Consider the following 20,625-nt stretch of genomic DNA (forward strand, 5'->3'; position numbering starts at 1 on the left):
GACATGGAGGTTTATGTATGATAAATAACTGATGGGGGACTGATACTCATTTCTCACCATTCATATTGCGGCTAACGCTAACACGAGTTATCGATAAGCTATCACTGCTAAAACATTCAAGGAAATCCATTCCCCAATGAAGGCTGTGAGGATTGGTCTGCAGATCTCATGCAAAAAAGAACAGTGCAGCCTAGTATAAAGGAAAGGCAGAAATCACACAAACAGAGCACTAACTACACTTACAGTACATTGTCAAAAATTTAATCAATTTAAAAGACTATATTTACAAGAGGATCTTAATCCTTATACTAGGTACTATATTACAATGCTTTTTATGCAAGCTCTGTACAATGCTTTCACAGCTCTGTCAGTCTTCAGTAGAACTGTTTTCAGAGACCAGATCCAATTTCTTCATAGTTCTCCACCTGTCCTTTAACATGACACCAGTGCGATTATTAAACTTGAAATGCTTCAGTATTTTAGCCCAATTTCCTTCTCCATAACGTCTCACCCCTGCTTTTAGCGCCTGGTTTTCCTCAAAGGTCCAGTGCTTTTGGGAAGAAAAAAAATTAAATATATTCACAATTTAAAGTCAACCACAGTGAAACAAGAACCAGATCACACACGGAATGCATTCAGAAAATGATAACAGGAGGTGCTTCCCTACACAAAGGGTTGAGGGAATAAGGAAAATAGCTACCCAGCCATGTTGTTGAAGATGATACTCTGGCATCTTTCAAGAAACAGCTGGATGAAATTCTTGGTTCAATTAACTACTAACTACCAAACAGGCTAGATTTGCCAAAAGACCTCCTCTTATTTGTAACCTACTGTAACATTACTTCATTGCAATAACAGTATCGCTAAAGAATGAGAAATTCTCCCTGGCTCTAAGACAATTTCTATTCTAAGGCCAAAGCCACACTGAATTATATGTTAATGTTTGTTTTATGGAGGACCCAAGTAAGTCATTCCATAGAAACTTTGCAGGCTTGTTACTTTACTTCAATACCTCATATCAATAGTATTACTACCACTGGCAAGTTTGTCTTTAAATTAAGCTGAAAATTCTTGTGCTATTAGCTTTTTACATTAAACAGATGGTGCTCTTTCTTGACATGCGTAATCAATCCCATTTAACTTTTTCCAAATCACAATAGATTTGACTAGAAAAAACTTTTTCTAAGTTAATATTAATTCCATACAGTATAAACAACTTGCTGATGTTGCTAAAGAATCACCACAGTTATAAAGAGAGTACTAGGGCACCCCTATATTCTACCAACTTACTGATGACTTTAAAATATCATGTAACATCTGAATTAAAACGTTTAAAGCAAAAAATGGGACAAAATGTAAAAAACAAAGAATGACAAAAACGTACCCTCTTTACTCTCTTCTTTTTGAATTCTGAGGTTTTCCTTTTTGAAAAATCAAAGGATAACCGTGTTCCTGTGACAAGACAAAAAATAAAACAATAAAATTGGTCTGTATAATTCAATACAGATTTGCAAAGGATATGCATTGTTCACTGATTTAATAAGTATTTTGGGATCCTTCAAAAACACACTGGAAAAGTCAGTTAATTCCACTGTCTTCCATGAAAAAAAGAGACCTTATGATGTAATGCTGTCCTGAGTTATATCTTTAAGAGGCAGAGCCCTTTTTGAACCGAGTCGAGGGCCTTCCACTACTCCTCGAAAGGGATGAGCGTGTGGGTGAAGCTCGTCGAGCCCTGGAATCCACGAGCGAAAGGCTGTGATGTGAGGGACCTCGTAATGATCTTGGAGATGATGATACAGGACAGAGACTCAGTGTCTGAGAGTCTGTGAGCCTAGGCCCCAGAGATCTTGATGCACCACACGCCTCCTGGCTGCCCCGATCAGGGGGCAGTGTACCGCAGAGTAAACTGCGTTTAAAGAAAGCAGGGTTTGTGTAACACAAAGCTTTTGATATCCAAAACTACCCAGTTAAAGTATATTATAAAGTATACTATCAAGAACAATGGAATAAAGACTTAATGTAGTTTCCCCTCGACCTTTTAATTAGGAATTTGCTCCATTACGTTGCACTGAAATCAGATTATAAATTCATGATGAACAGACAAAGGCAGTAATAACACTATCAGGCACACAATGATAGTGTTTTCCTTTTCCTAACATCCAGGTATTTACTTTTAAAATGACACCTTAATGAGGGCAGTCTTGAAAATCAAGAATTGGAATATAGTTGATATTAATGGGGAACTACAGTCCCAATTTCTCAGACAAAATAAATTGATGGTATGGCAAAATTTTACAAATTCCAAATTAAGCACAAAATCGTGACCTTTGTGAAAGTACTGTATGGTTTCCATTTTATTGCAAACCACTGGTCTCGCCATGGGCGAGAGTTCAGGAGAACTGTGACATGAGGTGGCCCTTCCTGCTCACTGTTCACTGTAATGACTAATGTAATGTGATACATGAGCAAATAAGTACAGGTTGTGCAACAGACACGTCTTGAAGTCGAGAGCGATATTTCTATTGGATTAAAATATTTGTGACTGTGTACATTTTATTTTCATTGTGGTTCGAAATACACTCATCAATGCCAGTTCTATTTACTCCAAAATATAAAAATAGTGTTGAAGTTCCCCTTTAAAGACAAACACCATATAACTCTTTAATATTTGAAACAAAACTAAAAAAAACACCTATAATATAAAATCAAAATCTATCTTCCTGGGATTAAGACTTTGGCTGCCACAAACCTAGTAGAGAAAAGAGTACCCAGGACCAGGGCTGTGAACTACTGTACTTCACAGAAGGCCTTCAACATCTTCAGTTAAATGTAAACATGACAATACTAGCCTCTGATGCTGTAATTTCTCCGACAGACGAGAAAAGATTTTCTGGAACTTTTCGGCTTCCAATGTTCGATGTTTTGTAAAGAAAAGAGTTTCCTTCTGGGCCTGTAAAAAAATCAAAATAATTGTCATCAAAGCTATTGTACAACATACAGACCAAACCAAAGCAGAGGTGACATTTGATCAAAGTAATTGTTAATAGCGTGTTTACACGGTCCACTGGCCTTTTTCTAAGACCTTTTCAATTTTAAAGTGATTCACTTCAGCAATTTGAAACTTTGCTTTCAGTGAAATTGCAATTTCATCTCCTGTGCTCAACGTCATTTGTTCAAATTATAGGGAGGACTTCCTCAGACAAAGACTTGAGGCAGAGACTATAAAGCTACCTGCTGAGAAAAGACTTGTGTAAGCAGTGTTGCAGAAATTATATGTTCTACAGAAAAGTGCAGGCTTGGGAACATGAAGACCAAGACAACACTAAAGGACACCATGCTGTTTCATTGATTCAGATCACAAGTAATAGCATGGAAGGTGTAAACTGACTTTGTTTAAGGTGTGTGTAGAGGTTTGTCATTCAGAAAGACACAAAGTCTTTAAAATTGTCTTCAAAACTTGTATTTAGTTAAAGTGCTTCTTTAAGAGTGTCTTACTAGAGAACTAATTATAGGAAGATGGCAAAAGAAAGCATATACAAGTTGTTTTTAAAAAAATCTATTTAGTAATAAATCCCACTTTTATTGGAACGTTACAAAATATGAGCTGGTATGATTAAAACGGATTTTCACACATTCTAAATACAAATGTACTGCATTTAACATCTGATAAAATAAAATAGTTCACCTTGAAATTGAAGTTAGCAGTGCTACACTATCAATGAATGTTTAATTTTTAAACATTCATTTGAAACATTCAGACTGGCATTTAATTTTCAAAAACTCTGCTCAATTAAAACCACTTAATATTCCCATTAACTGCACAGCAGCGCATTTTACCTAACTGGAAAACCTGCCACCTAGTGGCTCAAAAAGACTAAATAGTCCTACATATACAGTTCTGAAATTGCTTTGGTTGCTACTGACTTCAAGATGCAAAATGTTGCTTCATGTTGGACTCTATGAAAGCTGGAATAAATCAGGAAGTGAAAATCCAAAAGACTAATAAGGGTTAAGATGAGTACGTCAGCCATACATGATGACACATGCAACTTCAAACATGCTAAAGCTAAATATCTTTATCTTTTAAAAATCTTTATTTTTACAAATATCTTGGCACAGCTGTTGATTATAAACTAACTTTTGAGGAAAACTCAAATGCCATATACAAAAAGAGCCAACAGTGATTGTTCTTCCTAAGAAACTCTGCTCTTTTAACACATGTACTACAACAATGAATTTCACTCTACAGAACCTTCATTGAAATCTGTCCTCACAGTTTCTGTGTTAGCCTGATTTGGTAATCTCAACAGACATAATAAAACAGACCGAGCAGGATTGTGAAGGCAGCCAGCAAAATTATCAGTGCACGACAACTACAGCTTTCAGACATCTACAGCGCCTATCGCAAGTCTACACCCCCCTTAGACCTTTTCACATTTTATTTTGTTACAGCATGGAACCATGATGTATTTAACTGAGATTTTTTTGCCACTCATCAACACAAAGTACTCTTTAATGTCACAGTTAAAAAAAAAAAACAGACATTTGACTAAATTAATTAAAAATAAAAAACGGAAAATAATTGAATGCATAAGTATTCAACCCCCCCCCCCAGAGATAATACTTGGTAAGACCAAGGTGGGTGTAGACTTTCTATAGGTACTGGATGTTAAGCGGACAGTGCAGAAGGTCAGTATAATTATTGTCTGTCGTGACCATCCCTTTGCATAGTGAATTTAACCTCCCTCCATCTAGCCGTTGATTTGGACTGCATAGATTCAACAGCAATAGAAGTAGGTCAGCTTTTATTCCCCTCGCAATAAACCCGCTCAATTTGGACAATTGACCGTATATTATATTTATTGTTTCTCATCATACACTATGTGTCTAATTTGTTAATGGGATCGTGTTGTGTTAAATTAATTGTGTATGTGTTATGTCTTTCACATGCCTACAAAGCAAACGTCCCATTTGGGACGATAAAGTAAAAAAAAAAGTTCACATTTGAAATCTATCTTGGAGACAACACTGAACTAAAACGTTAATCATTGCAGTCACAAAGAATCTGATGAAAACGGTGACAGTATTTCCTTGAATTTATATAGACACCCATGAGTTTATGTCTGCCCTTTCCACTGGCTTAATCCCAACTTCGTGGCAGATCTCAAGGTTTGCTTTTATGCATAAGTTAAGCTATTCTATGACATTTGGTCTACCTGAAAATTACTATTCTACACAAATTACAAATCTGACATTCAAGAGTTTAATTTCCAAGGTTATTCCTCTCTATCACCATAAAATAGCACTTTCATCTCAAATCATTTGATAAGCTATTTTTTGTGTCACGCCAGTTCTGTAAATGGGTTCTACAATGTGTCCTGACGGCATTTTGACCTACAAAACCCTACAGCTAATATAGTAAAACACTTACTCTACAATTACTCTACTTTAAAAAAATGTTAAGTGATTGTATGGAATAAGCCCGAGGTCTATAAATTATACAGCCCATTAGGTCATCTAGAAAAAAAGATTCTATAGAAAAATAAAGACGCTTAAACATTATGTTGATCCCCACAAACTACCTGACAATGTGCATTATCATTTGTACATTCGAAAGCATTCTTTAGTCTTTAGTCTCTGAAGTCCATGTGGAAAGGAAAAAAATCTGACATTAAAAGCTAGGATTATTTTTATTACATTTATTATATCTGAAAATCACAAGCAGTTTGTAACTCCGCGTTTCACAATTTGAAAACGTCGCTTCACGTGGTTTGAACTTGCTTAAATAAATGACAAACGGCATATAAGAAACCAGTCATGAAACTGCATTCAATTAAATCCACTGTTTAAATAACAGTGTTTAAATGTACAGTAGTGTACGTTAAGCCAAAATGCAGGCAATGAGGACAAAGGATGTACTGCACACCTATCAAAAGAAGTCTACAGGTCCAACTACTGTGATATGATTGATGGAATTTCAAAATTAATATAATGTACAAGCACCCAAAACAGCAAGATGGACCAAATGGCAACTTCTTGTTTGCAACCTTTCTTCTAAGAAAAAACAAAACAAAAAGAAAGGAACTACTAGTCAATTATAATCCAGACCTTCAATTAAAACCAAATTTAGACTCACCTACAAGTCAAAAACGATAAAGCCCGTGCTAGAGAATGGGGGTGCATCACCCACTGGACTAGACATCTAATAAAGGGTTTGTGACTGCTAAGTGAGTCAGAGACGTGATTGAATCTGGACCCAAGTGAAACAGGCAATTCTAATGTAGTGCTAGCGGTGACTAGGCACCCACTTTTAAGATCAGTCTTTAAGAAAACATGTCGATATTAAAAAGATACAAACTTTAGCTTGATTTGATGAACCACTTATGTTTATTACAAAATGCCTGAGGTTTTCTTCACAAACATCATCATCTATATTTGAGTGTTTCAATGACTAAAGCATTAGCCTCTGACAGATCAAAGCTTATGGTCTATAAAACTATTTGAAGATGCTGGAAGGGGGAATTTAATGCTTACAAAAATGATTTTGCTTAAAAGCTCTGGGGGGGGCACAATTCTTATTTTTCAGATGATCCTGCTTATTTCTTAAAATACACTCCTGCAGTATCACAAAATGATTGAGTTTTTGAGTGTTTTAAAAGAAACTAACACTTGGTTTCCAGAGAATGTTTTATTCCTCAAAAGGCCATCAAAATAACACGACAGAAATCAAAGGAATACATACCTGAATGTCTTTTTTGCCAATAAAGAAGCAGAGGGTGTCAAGCTGAATACATTTCCATTACTGCTAAGAAAATGAACAAATATTCTACATAAGAAGAAAACCTATCAAAATGAAAAATATTAAATAAGAGATCTAAAGTTATGTAATAATTTGAACATTTTTCCAACATTTTCGACACAAACTTTGCACAGCCAGCTTCCAAGCAGCTATTAATTTGGCCAACTGGCCTTATTGCTAGTGGACCTAAGACATGCTCATAAAGGGATTTAAGTGGCCATGATGATGGATTTCTAGATGGCTCTTGTTCTACAAACATTACATGCATTAAAAAAGTTTTCAAAAATATTTCTCACTTACTAGTTTACATCTGTGACTTCTGGCCCAGCGTCAACCCCTTCTTGTTGGAAAGGTCCATCACTGAAGAACAAATTAACATATTTCATCTGCATTTAAACATGCAATATACATTAAAAATCTTCCATTTAAGGGATTATGCATCTCAAATGCAGTAAAAAGAGGTTTATACCGCTTCGCGCCTTATTATAGCGAGGTTATAATAAAAAATTAGATTCACTATTAAGAGTATATGTACCGTACCTAATGTGAAATTAAACATCATCTTTAAAAAAACTGGTTAATTATACTTTTTACAATTTTACTCAAAATCTCGATTCAGACAGCACATTTAAGTGCCTTCCATCTTCACTAAGAGTAAAGTATTTTCAAGAAATATTAAGTGTCTCTCCAAGACGTAGTAAATCACATCTGAGGAACAAAAGGCAGGTTAGCGTGAAAGTTGGGAGAGCCATCAAAGACCGTTTTTAAAAAGTTCATATTTCACAAAGTGCATTTTCAGATGACCTAAAGTTTTTTTTGCCAACAATAATCACTTTATTCCACATTAAAGTACATCAATCTGTGTGGTATAATGAGGCAGCATAAACATTAAAAATAACCTCCATAAGAACCTGCTGCATATCTCTTTAGAGTAAGCTATACCTTTGCAATCGTGCCTCGCTTGGGGGTGCTGTTCCAGACTCCTGAATTTCAGTCGTTTCCTCTTCCACTCCTTTTTCCTTGCTGGCCTCTACAACCTTTGATGCTGCCTTCAGACGAAGCACACATTCAAATCTACGAGCTTGTGCAAACATTCGAAAAAAAATGCAGAATACTACAGCATCTGCAAGAACTGCATTTTAATGCTCGCTCATACAGGACTTCTAAAATCTAATTCTTACAAAAAGTATCTAAAAAATATTTCCACTTTCTACTTAATGAAAACTAACAATTCATCTGTCTTGTTTATGCCACCGATTCCCTGACAAATTCTTGATTAACCAGAAAAGGGCACATTAGCCCACTGAAGCCGATACTGATACCGGCGTATGTGTTGAGGTAGCCTGCCAAAGTGGATGTAAAAAATATCTGAATGAGGTACATCTCTCTTTCTCTTTGCCACGGTTTTCCTGAAATTTGATTACTCTTTCATTCTTTACTTGTGTCTCATGTTAATTACTTGTCTTTCATTATTTCTACACTATCATTACAAATTGCCTGGTTATGCAAACAATTTTGATATGATGGTCTTTTAAACACGACTGAATTAGAAAATATGGGATTATTTTGAATTTGATCTGTACCCATTTTTGAACTCCTCGGAGAACAAAAGTGGTGTAACATACCTTTAGTAGGAAATCAGACAGATAGTCTTTTTGAAAGGAATCAAGTAATATCTTGATTTTCTCCAACAAAATGTCAAAACTGAAGTTCAAGAGAAAATTATGATATGCATCCTTCTTGTTCACAATCATGGAAAGTTTCATTCTTAGATTCTGTAGAAGGAAACAAATGTATAAAAAATCATATAGATCTTGAGTCTGAAACTATCTTAGTACAGTATATTCATCAGGACCCTTGAGACTTCATGACTCTTCATTTATGAGTGTTCAATATTCACGTCAATCAGACAAACTGAATTATTTTTTTAAATGTCTGTTTTCCTTAATTTAAAAACTCATTGAAAGATAATTTAACATCCCTTCAGGTCTATCTATTTATTAAACAGACTTATACATCTAAATAATAATGAAGTAGTCTTGTTTGCAGATGTGGATCAGGCACACTGTGCCTGGGTGTCTGTGGTATTCACCAGTTCAAGTACTGCTAGGACAGGTTCAGCAAGGCCAGCTTGGCATCAACAGTAAACTGCAGTAGCAGACTGAACACTTGATGCAGGTTTAAATAACAAGAAAGATTAAAATCGAGAGGAGGCTATTCGACCCACCTGCTGTGATATGGGTCTAATAAAAACTGATCTGAGAACCTCCCCTAGGCCCGTCTTGAAATAAATCAGGGTATCGGCCTCAACAATACGAATGGGTAGTTCAAAAATATCTGCTGGTTTCAGTTTTAAAGACATTATCAATAACGTATAAGGCACTGTGAAATTATAAGCACCAACTACAGTAAGACGACCCGCTGAAAACCTAAAGACATTGCTCCAATTAAAGGCATGAAAAGAATAACCAACTATTGGGTAATTATATCTTGAAGGAGACAAACATTTAACATGACCTCAAATTATTAGGTCAGGGCCTTAAATTATTAGATTAGATCAATGTATTTTATAACGTTGTATTTGTTACTCTAACCTTTATTACAATGCATTTTCACCATTGCACAGTTGAGGCTGAGGGACCAATAACTGAGAAGAAGCTTATGCATAGGTTAAGATTTAAATGTGACAATACTGTTTGCAGATAAAAGCAAATACACCCATACCTCTTTTAAGAACGGAAACTGCTCTCAGAAACAATTTAGAATAGTGAAAATTTGTGAAAAGAAAAACCTACTTCCATTATTTCTTATGGGGAAAAATTACAATCTGTTCCAGAACCCAAAAATGTTCCCCCTACTTTTACTTTTTTCACTAAAAAATGACAAAAGAAAAACATTTATACTGTTTTTAATAATAAAAAACACTGCTTACCTAGTTAGGCATCATTAATCATACCCTAGTACAGTAACCACTTCATTTGCTTTTTGTGTAATTACACACACACTTACAGTTTTCATTTTCTCAACACCTTTAGGGTCCAAGATGAAGTCTAAACCACACATTTTCTTACACAAGAATAGCAAGAGTGCACACAACAGCAAACAACACACTAAGCAAGACACAGTGAACTGTATCACACACTTCGCTCCTGCCAGACCGCAGGCTCTGTGCTGGGTCTCACCCTGACTGACCAGTGGAATCTGATGCAAACACTCAATATGAAACAAACACTCCGCATCAGGCGGAGGTTTTGAAACCTTTCTTTGTATCACTTCTTCATAATTTCAAAGTTGGCTTTTGTTATTTGAAATAACAATTCTCATGCTTCATAGTACTGAAATGTCATAATAACATCTGAAAAAATATGTACATGTTTAAGTGTGCGGCAAAAACACCAAAATTGTCTTCAAACATTTTACTACGGATTTCTTCATTGTCATTGTAAGACTTAGCTTAGAACTGTAAAACTGCACTGCTAAGCAGCTTAGTCTTGTTTTTATTTTCTACAAGTGTTGAGAAAGATTTTTTACATAAAAAGTGTAGGAGTTCAAGTACAAAAGGGGGCAGCCTGTTTCTGTGTAATATTTATCTGCACTGGCTATGCTCAACGCCAAGTAAGTGTCTGTAAGTGGCAGCGTGGGAGCTGATGATATCCAAGTAAATGTAGTTTGACAATTTCTAATTTAAGAGAACTTTCACACACACAACGGGATCTCCAGGATACATTAGAATGATTTTACAGCAAAGAAGTAAAAAAATCAACTATTGCCAAAGCATTTCTTAAATTGGATTCATCCTTTTTTCACTTACAGTCCCTTGAATCCTTAGGTTTCGGCTACTCCACAAAAAATACTAATAACAGTATAGTGCTTGAACCTATTCTATCATTTATTTTAAATGCAATTAACAATATTACCAAGTACTATCCAGAAATGACCCTACACAAACTCCCTACCTGTGGCACTTCAGTGGTTTCTGTCAGCCTCTCAAGAACCCATGATGCCTTCTGATGTTGTCCATTTTGCAAACAAACTGCTACAGACTAAGAAAGAAACCACAAATTAGTCATTAATCCATTTCCTGTAATAATGGTAATGCATTCGTACTGTAAGATTAGCTAATATTAGGATTCCTGCAACTTTCTTTTCTTTTTGTTCTTTGAAAGACGATGCTCAATTATGTAGGATACAGCTCATTGTTCATTTTGTGCAGATGCAGACAGTAGCCCTGGAAATAATATAGGCTATGTGCAAAGTAAATAGAGAACAAACATATTATAAGTGGTGAAATTATATAAGACATATACAACCTCCATAATGTGATACAGAACAATTGAGTGATAAATGTATTACATTAGCTACATTCTTTAGAAAGCTAGCACAAAGACAAATGAATTCCCCTTGCGATTTAATGTTAAAAAGACCAAATATGAAATCAATAATTTAACGACACTAGTTCCGATCAATCAGTTGCTATTGAAGTAAAAACTTAAAAGGAATACTCGCCTGAACAAACAGTAACCTTTTGATATCTTCATATAGTGTATTTTGCTCAATCTCTTGTTCTATTACATTCCAAATGTGCAAAGCAGACATTAAAGGTGTAATTCGTGCATCTTCTTCGTACTGGAGACCTGTGGTTTATTAAAAAAACCCATCAAAATCAGTTTTAAGACAACTTTAATCCCTCACGCCTTTTCATGTCCACGAACCAGGAATAAATCTGAAATCCTTGGGAATTATTTACATAGCGCTGATACTTAATAATCATACTAAAAACAGTTTGCATTCTTGATCATTTCACTTGTTTAATTAAGGTGTTGCTTGACATGTCAACATGACTTCATGGGTAGCACAGTTTCCTTCCAGCTACCAAAGACATGCTGGCTAGGCTAGCTAGTGTATCCAAACATCAATGTGTGTGAGTGAGGCCTGCATTGGACTGGTGTCCTGTGAAACGGTGTACTCCTACTCTGCATCCTGGGCTCCTGGGATGCTGTAGCTTTTACTGGGAAAAAGCAAAGATTAGGAAAAGGTTATATCATTACATTTTCCCCTTCTCTGTTTTTTTTATATCCCTACTTAGGCCTTGGTTTGAATTGTTTTTGTCTATTACTGCATAGTGTAATGCAGAACCTTGTCATTTAATTTTTTAAACTTTTTGCACCCACATCTAACTAGATTTCAAACAGCCCACTAATCAAAAATGAGAAACCCAGCACTTTCCACAAGTAGTGTGAAGCGAGCAACCTCAACTTTACTTAATGTGGCCAGATTCAAACTACTCTTTCCACAGGACAGAAGAAAGCTGAGCAAAGTTACCATCCAGTACTGTTCTGGCAGCAGGCAGATGAGATGAGTGTTTGTTTTAATCCAGTTCCCTGTGTGCTTTTGTGCTACCCATTTCCACCCACCCCCCCGGTGGAGAAGCTCGGTACCTACTCGTTTTTTTTCCATTCACAATCCTGGACAGGACAAAACAGATGTTAATCATCTTCTTCTGATAAGACTTGAGCTGACCAAATCCCGGAATCAAAGCTAGAAATACATAAGGGTAACACTCAAATTAGGGATAAAAAGTACAGCTAGTACATCTTAGAGCAATCTAGCATAGTTGAGAATTTAAATTACATGAATCATGTTGCTGTGGTAATATCACCATGTCTTCGAGCCCACCTTTAAAAAGCATTATGCCACATTAAAACACACCAGGGCTATTCTGATTGCTTGAACAGCTATAACAGGCCGACTATATCAAATTTGGACAGACTTCTTTAAAAGATAAGATCCGAGTTTTAAGTTTTCTTCCTACAAAAGGCAGAGCAGATGCAGATGTGAATCCAGTACTGTATGTTAGGTATAAGCCCATGTCTTCACTCCGATGGTCTAGACTCTAGAGTGTAAACGTGGCGAATTAAGACACCAGTGAGAGAGAAAACCAGAGAGACTAGGGTAGCTCAAAATGTAGTGCCTAACAATTTATTGACACATTTCGCCTTCCAGTCCATTTGAACAGCCGGAAAGTCTTTTATGAAAGTTGCTTTGATAAAACTTTGATATTTTGTGAAACGTATTTGCAGAAAATCGTAAAACTGAAAATAAGACCAATAACGTTGCAACATTCTCACACTGGAGAAAAAGATGTACTGTGATCACCGGGTACTGTTATCTGCACTGGGAAGTACAGCTGCCTGACAGCTCCGCTTAATGCTTAAACGCAAAATTGCAGAGCAGTTTTTCTCAGAAACTACTTTACAGATGTCATCGTATCTGAGCTGCAAAAAAAAAAGCGTAGGAAGGCTTCCTGCCTTCAGATAAATAGCCGTTTCTGGCACCATAACAAATTTTAACAGCAACATCAACGGAGCTATTCACGCTAACACATACCTTCTAAAACACTCAGCGACTGGTTGAACTCCTTGTACTTGTCGTGTCTGAAATGATGACACAAAGAACCAATTACAAAGTCCAGCATCCAACTTTTAGCGACATGTTCAACTTCTGAAAACTCCGCAGACGCTTCAGAGCGACACTCCCGCTCCTCCATCTTGCCTTCTTGTTTTCAAACTTGAAAATCGCGCGCCCGTTACATTTAGGGACAGCGCTGACGTTTAAAAGCCCCTGTCTCCATTGCACAGCGCCATCTAGCGTTGCGGCGTGTGATCACAACTCAACATGTGATGTATTCAATTATGAACAACTTCAGGGAATCTAAAATAATGTAGAGAATACTTTTAATGACTGATATTTTTTTTCAGAATAAAACATCGTTGCTTTGTATGTAGACGTTAAATAAATATAATACATATATAATAGAACAATATGCTGGCACAAGCATAAGTGGCTTTGGACAGCAGCTTCAGCTAAGTACAACAACAACAACAACAACAACAAAATAATAATAATCAACATTGTTACAAATACGTTTATACATAATAAAAAATACATCAAACTTCTCCCCATGAGCCAATCAAATTTGATGTGTGCTTAAAAGGCATATTTTTGCATTTGTTACAACCTAAATCTCTTAGAATGTTGTATGTTGTATACGACCTGTCCTTGTGGTCAAAGGAAAACTGGCTTATAACTACATGATAAATACAGAAACTGTCATTGTTACTGGGTAAAACTAACACGATCACTTTTGTAATCCAGCAAACAATGGCCTTACTTGTGACCTCTGACCTTTCTTAAAGATCACAAACAGATCATATCAGAAGAGTTCAGATAGTGCCATGATTGTAGCTGGACACAAACAGGAAGCTGTATGAACAATATCAAAAATGTTCTTTTCCCTGACGTTTGGCATCTATTAAAGTTCGACTGTCAAACTGCGCACTAATTAAAGCAGGATATGTTGGCTTGGTCACCAATGACCCCTGCTTGCAGGTATGTTTTTGAACTTGTGTCTGTCTCTGTTTTTGTACCCTCTGAAGCTGAGGGTATAGGTTCAGAATGTAAAATTACAGAGAAGCCTGAAAATAATAAAAGTAAATTTTATATTTCCAAATACATTTTCTTCTCAAACTTTCATGCTATTTCAGAGTAGATATATATATATATTCCTATCTGACTGCGTGAATGAAGATGCATACACCTCACAGAGGATATGAGGGAGTTCAAGGAAGTGAGAAGATTTTTTTGTGTGTGAGGATCTACAGGAGATGAATCGTGAAAAAGGGTAAATGTGTCTAGGAAGTGATTAAGAACAGCTCAAGATGTGGCAACAAGCAAGAAAGATATATGACCTAGCAGGTCTTGAGGTTGTGCAGTAAAGGTGGCTCTGAGGCTAAGGATCTGCACCTGTTGCTGGTTCAAATCCCACAGCTGACAGAGGAATCCTACTCTGTTGGGCCCCTAAGCCAGGCCCTTAACCCCAGCTGCTCAAAAAGTGCTGTATAAGTGGCTGACCCTGCGCTCTGACCCCCAGCTTCTCTCCCTGTCTGTGTGTCTCATGGAGAGCAAGCTGGGGTCTGTGAAAAGACAAATTCCTCATACAAGAAACTGTATATGACTAATAAAGTGATCTTATCTAAAGAGAAGTTATTGGATGGCATGCTATGTGGTTAAATTTATACATTTAGACCAAAAAAACATTTATTCAGTGTCCACGTATCAATAGTAATATAGTAAAAAATAATAATAGTGATAGTAAAGATACCGTATGTAAAGTGTGGCTTTTAACAGGAATGTGCAGAGATTCCCAAAGTTGTTCTTGGAGACTGAGATTCAGCAGGTGTTGCACATTTTCCTAAGCCATACACAGCTTATCCCACTTGGGGAAAATGTTGTCTCGATTCAATTAAGAATTAACTGCATAATTTTGTCCCTCTCCCACAGCCTTAACGTCTAGAAATATTTAAAGAGACACAGAAACCAGAAGTAATATGTCTAGGAAACCAGTAGTATTCTGTTCAGTAATCCATCACTCCCACCCATAGAATCACCTATGGGATCATTTTATAGGAATGTGCACACAATGTTTCCAGAGGGGCATCGATTCCATCGATTAGGATGCATCCTGAATCCATCATGTGTGTGAGCTACTGGTGGTAGTAATCATTCGAGCCAGGAGCAGTTTCATTGCAGATTGCTGTTGTTATGCTGCAGTCTTGGAGAACCAGGGCTCTGGCAGATAGTTAGACGAGCTCCAGGCGCAGGGTCTCGCATCTGTCTGGGGTACCTCAGATGGAGTGAGGATTAATGAAGCAAATGAGAGAACCTGGTCAGGTTATGAGGGCGATGGAAATAAACTGCTAATGTAAAAAAAAAAAACTGTTTAAAGCAATGGGCAGGGTGAGTTAGGAGCACGTTAACAGCAGTGGAAAAAGTAAACCTGCCCACTCTGAGGTTCCTTCTCCCAGCTGAGAAAAACTGTCTCCCCAAAGGCAGAGGTCCCGCAAGCAAAAAAGAAATGCAGCAAGGAAACAAAGCCCTGCTCATTCAGGGCTAAAGGAATAAAACAAACTGAAGGTGCAGAACAAATGTACCTGACCCTGCAGCTCACTCAAAGTTGGAGCAGTGAGGTGAGCAGAGAGAAAGCCTTAAATAGTTGCTCCTGGAGCTGATCATTGAATTATTGGTTGCCTGATTGAGAAAATGACAGCGGCAAAGAAAAGGAAAAGACTGTGCTGGCACGGGTTCAGATCTTAATTGAGACCTGGTGCGAATGCACTGATTGTGAGAACACCGGGACGCAAGCTGTTCCTGGCCTGGGTGTAACAAGGCCATCATGGCTTAGATCTAATTGTGATTCCTTGTATCCAAATACTTTTAACCGGAATTTTACATGCAGGTAGCAAAGACAGAAACAAAATGAGAACTCCTGAGCCTTAAGAGGCTACGTATGAAAAAGGCTCAGGTTTTCAGGTTAATAGGTCAATCGCCTCTTCTAAACAATGCAAAGAACCAATATAAAGGCAAAATGTTAGTTTAAATAGCTAAGTGTATCAAATTTAAGTGAAGGGATGCAGTAGAAAGAGGTGACTTGATTCAACTATTTAAATCTCTATAAGACAACATCACACCATGTATATCTTCCATCAACAGCAAAAACAGAAAACCCAGATTAGAATTTGTGGGGTTACAAAGACTAACCCGGAAAACCTGGAACTGTGAGAGTCCTGTGGACATCAACTCATCTCCACTTATGGTGGAGGAACTGTCTCTCTTGCCTATTGATGGCAGCAAAAGAATGAATTCTATAGTTTACAGAAACATTTTGTTTTCTTATGTAGAAGAAATGCTTCCATATGTAATGAGTGACCCAAATCACACAGCCAATACAACCTAAAGAAGCTCATCAGAAAAAATCTTAGCCCAAGTCAATACTTATACTAAGTCAACCTCCAGATTTAAGTCCAACTTAGTCACTTTGAGTAAGTCAGAACATGACAAGAATGGGCAATAACGCAGCAAAAGCTTGTCAAAGTGTCTGAAATGATCACATGAAGAGCTTGGTCAGCTCAGTGGGTCACCATATACCAAATACTAGAATGCCAGTCTCTCCCATTTACACTGTCCCAATGATTATTGTCACTTGAAATCAATGAGTTCAGTACTAGTTTTTTTTGTCCTTACACTACTAAATATATGCAGGTATTAATCTAAAAAAATATATATAAATACTGTATTAAATTGTGTTTATAGTATCATTCATATTTATCTTATGATCGCAAATACAAATTGCTTGACTGCCCATAAGAAAAATTAAAAAGCACGTCATGGACCTGTGAATGCAGAGGAGCACTATTAGAGTGAATATTTTACATTTCTAGTGAGTGCTTTGGTACACAGACTTCAGTAATGACATCACAGTATCTGCTCATCACCCTGAATCAATCAGAGAGGTAGGACTGCAGCAGGAGTGGGAGGACAGCCCACGGACTCAGATGCTAATTCCCATCAACAACATGTGCAGAGCTCAGTAAAGGACTTCTGTTCTTTGTTAACCTATGCGGAATTCCTTTTAAAAAGAGTGTGAGATCAAAGGAAATCTGCAAGGATTCCTTAAGACACAATCCAATGCATTTTGTATGAAAAAATAATTTCATTTTTATTTTGATCCATTTTTTTAGAAAGCAAAACACATTTCTGGGCTTGCGGACACTGTTAAGCTGCAAAAAGTCTCATGGTTTATCTGTTGCATAAAGTGAGTTTATATATTCCAACAGACTATCTTTTGCAATCTGAATAAAGTAAAACATTTCTGCTACAAAATTGTAGAAATGTAACAATAATAATGTCTCTGGCAAAGAAAAAATCATGCAGGTGCTGAAATTAATTTTATTAGCTTAGGTGGAAATGATTTTTTCCCACTTCTTTCAAGACAGGGATTCCCAGTTCCACTTTAGAAAACTTTTTAACAATTGAGGCTTTCTCACCCAAAGCAGCATTTTGTCATTCACTGTATATTATAGCAGCCATATTACTCTGCAACTCACAACTGGCAACCCACTGAAGCTCAGCAGGTGTGAGCCTGGTTAGTACCTGGATGGGAGACCTCCTGGGAAAGTTGAGGTTGCTGCTGGAAGAGGTGTTAGTGGGGCCAGCAGGGGGCGCTCACCCTGTGGTCCATGTGGGTCCTAATGTCCCAGTATAGTGATGGGGAAACTAGTCTGTAAAACAGGTGCTGTCTTTCGGATGAGATGTAAAACCAAGGTCCTGACTCTCTGTGGTCATTAAAAATCCCAGGGCATTTCTCGAAAAGAGTAGGGGTGTAACCCTGGCGTCCCGGCCAAATTTCCCTTTGGCCCTTACCAATCATGGCCTCCTAATAATCCCCATCTATGAATTGGCTTCATTACTCTGCTCTTCTCCCCACTGAGAGCTGATGTGTGGGGAGCGTTCTGGCGCACTATGGCTGTCGTCGCATCATCCAGGTGGGGCTGCACATTGGTGGTGGTGGAGGGGAGTCCCCATTACCTGGAAAGCGCTTTGAGTGGAATGTCCAGAAAAGTGCTATGTAAGTGTAAGCAATTATTATTATAACCTGCGCTTTTAAATTACCTGCAGAACTCTCACATATTTGAGATGTCATTGTGCATAAGGACTTTTTAGAAAGGCAGCTTGAGGTGATCAAGTTTCAGTTGTAATCTGGAGCTTCTAAGAAGAAGGATAATGTAGGACTGATGAACAAAAATGGGGGTTTTATTCAATCCTCAGTGACCCTGTAAGTGAAACTGTATAATTAATTTGAACTAGTCTACATATTTTATTTTTAAAATGCAATTTATTATTTATTCATTTATACCCAAGCTGAATTTTCAGGGCTTTGGACAGCGGCAACGGCCAGAAACAATAACCTGATTTCCAGTCAGCTGTTTGCCTGAGCTGCAGCCAAGGGAACTTAGGGAAGATACAAAAACACAGAAGAAATTCAGCAAAGAGCAGCCAGTCTCTTTGTATTTAGCCTTATGGGAAAGACCATACAAACCTCATTCAGTTTTTAATGGTCTGTGTTTTGTGGAAGGGAATTTTGCCTGGATTGGCAAATGGCAGCCTGCCTGCAAGGATGAGGCAGATAGGATCCCCTCTCGTCACGAGGAATGAGCCAGGGAGCAGCTGCAGGGGTGAAGATGGAGTGGAGGGAGGGGTGCTCAGCAGGTGAGATATTTATGAGTCAGAGCAGAAGTGGGCAAAATTACGAATTTAACCCCCCCCCCAAACTTATGTCTAAACGTGTTATTTCTAGAAACTTCAGGACTTCCAAAATGTGAAGGAAGACTGGTCTGACAGGGTAAGCAAAATGAGAATCGTGCATTGGAGTCGTAGCAGAAAGTTTAATCATTATTACCATTCTGAACTGTGAAGTACCATGATGGGCAGTGTTTTTTTACCTTTAATGATGTCATTACATTGAGAATTAATCCTGCCACAAAACAGTGTTCTACGTATTTTTTCTAGATAAAAAATAAAAGGCTCACATTAGATTTAATTGTATTGAATTCACATTTTCCAGGACATTACAGAAGGAAATCCATACTTTTAATACCCAAACTATTTTTCTTCATCTGGGTGTCTATTTTTATGCACACAATGAGACAGCGTTAAGCATTCTTTTTAAGGGAATAAGGGCTTTCTATCTGGCATCCCAAACATCAATTCTATGCAGTTTGCTTTTCAAAGTCCAGTGAGAATAAGAAGTATTGATTGATAATCAATTTCACAAACGCCTGAATTGAGATAACTAATTTATTACATATATAGTGAAATTGAAGCTTCTATAAATGCACTTGGAAGGTGGAATCTTAATGAGACTGTGCAATCAAGTATTGTATGTTCTGTTGGTCTCAGACTGATTCCCAAAAATGTCTTGAGCGTGCTTGTATTAAAAATGATCACTGTGTGCCTTTTAATACAAAATATTGGAGGCATGGAAGATGATTGCTCCAGAGCAAGCCTAATCTCAAAATAAATCACACGCACAAAAAACAGTCCAATTTCAGAAAATAAATGGGTGCTCACTTTACAGAAGTCAGTGGTTGTGAGACCAATTCGGATGTTAAGAGTCATTGGAATAAACCCATACGAGGCTGTTTGTTCCTGCTCTGTTTCTAAATGTGATACAGCGAGTAAATCAATTGCCTCCTTACATAAGCTTAAATTTGTTCGTCCTTCCCTGGTGATTTATTTGGCTGAAAAATTTTGAAGATTGGTGGTTAGTCACTCGTGACTCGCACGGATCAAACAGGGAGATCAGACGTGTGACGTCTCCTGCCTTCACATTTTCTGATTTATATTTGTCAGAGAGAACTGTTTCCAATATGATCTTCTGAGGAAGGAATGCAACAGGGAATTCCTTCCTGCTGGGAGTGTTTCACACTCACACACCGCACTGCCAGTGATGAGTAATACTTAACAAAAGGGAGGCAATGCTGGCGCAAACTGAAAGGGCTTGCAAATTGGTTTTCCGGCTTCATAGTCATCAAGGCACTTTGCTTCAGGAAACTAAGAAATAAAGAAATTGAGCTTTGATTTGCAAAGTATGTGTCTGAAGTATGACCTTGACACCATTTACATCCCTACTTGCTCTTTGTTGATTCTCATTTTCCTTTGTCAGGTTTTTTGCATGAAATGAGGTAACGCGATGAATCAACAAATTCCTGAATGTGAAAGTCAATGCAGTTCCTAATATTTATACCAAGTGCTTCCCTACATACAATATATTACAGAATTACAGATTAAGAAGACAGTGCTATGATGTGATACAGAATATGTGAGTAATAAAACACTGTATTCAATTGTTCAACAATTAATAAGCTGAAAGGCATATATCCTGTACACACCTGAAGAAGGCTCCACGGCCGAAACGTTGTGTTTTC

At 37.3% G+C, this 20,625-nt stretch overlaps 1 protein-coding gene across 1 annotated transcript; it reads right to left on the reverse strand.

The window, feature by feature from the left end:
- Positions 1-367: 367 nt before the first annotated feature.
- Positions 368-13,349, reverse strand: terf1 (telomeric repeat binding factor (NIMA-interacting) 1). The gene is made up of 11 exons (XM_088919260.1): positions 13,190-13,349; positions 12,245-12,340; positions 11,309-11,436; positions 10,759-10,845; positions 8,428-8,577; positions 7,745-7,851; positions 7,103-7,162; positions 6,746-6,808; positions 2,853-2,953; positions 1,385-1,452; positions 368-550 (listed from the first exon to the last, which is right to left on the reverse strand). The coding sequence occupies exons 1-11, from the start codon at positions 13,347-13,349 to the stop codon at positions 368-370; spliced, it is 1,203 nt and encodes a 400-aa protein (XP_088775386.1).
- Positions 13,350-20,625: the final 7,276 nt, after the last annotated feature.

This window comes from Atractosteus spatula, chromosome 6, assembly GCF_055471065.1.
Source record: "Atractosteus spatula isolate fAtrSpa1 chromosome 6, fAtrSpa1.hap1, whole genome shotgun sequence".
Lineage (NCBI taxonomy): Eukaryota > Metazoa > Chordata > Actinopteri > Semionotiformes > Lepisosteidae > Atractosteus > Atractosteus spatula.

Bases quoted from the DNA above. Each gene is read 5' to 3' on its own strand.
- terf1 (XM_088919260.1), bottom strand. From the start codon at position 13,349: ATGGAGGAGCGGGAGTGTCGCTCTGAAGCGTCTGCGGAGTTTTCAGAA. The intron at 10,846-11,308 runs GCGAGTATTCCT...TTTCTTTCTTAG, and splicing joins AAAGGTTACTGTTTGTTCAG to TCTGTAGCAGTTTGTTTGCA. The intron at 7,163-7,744 runs GTATAGCTTACT...TTTGTTCTTCAG, and splicing joins AGCGAGGCACGATTGCAAAG to TGATGGACCTTTCCAACAAG.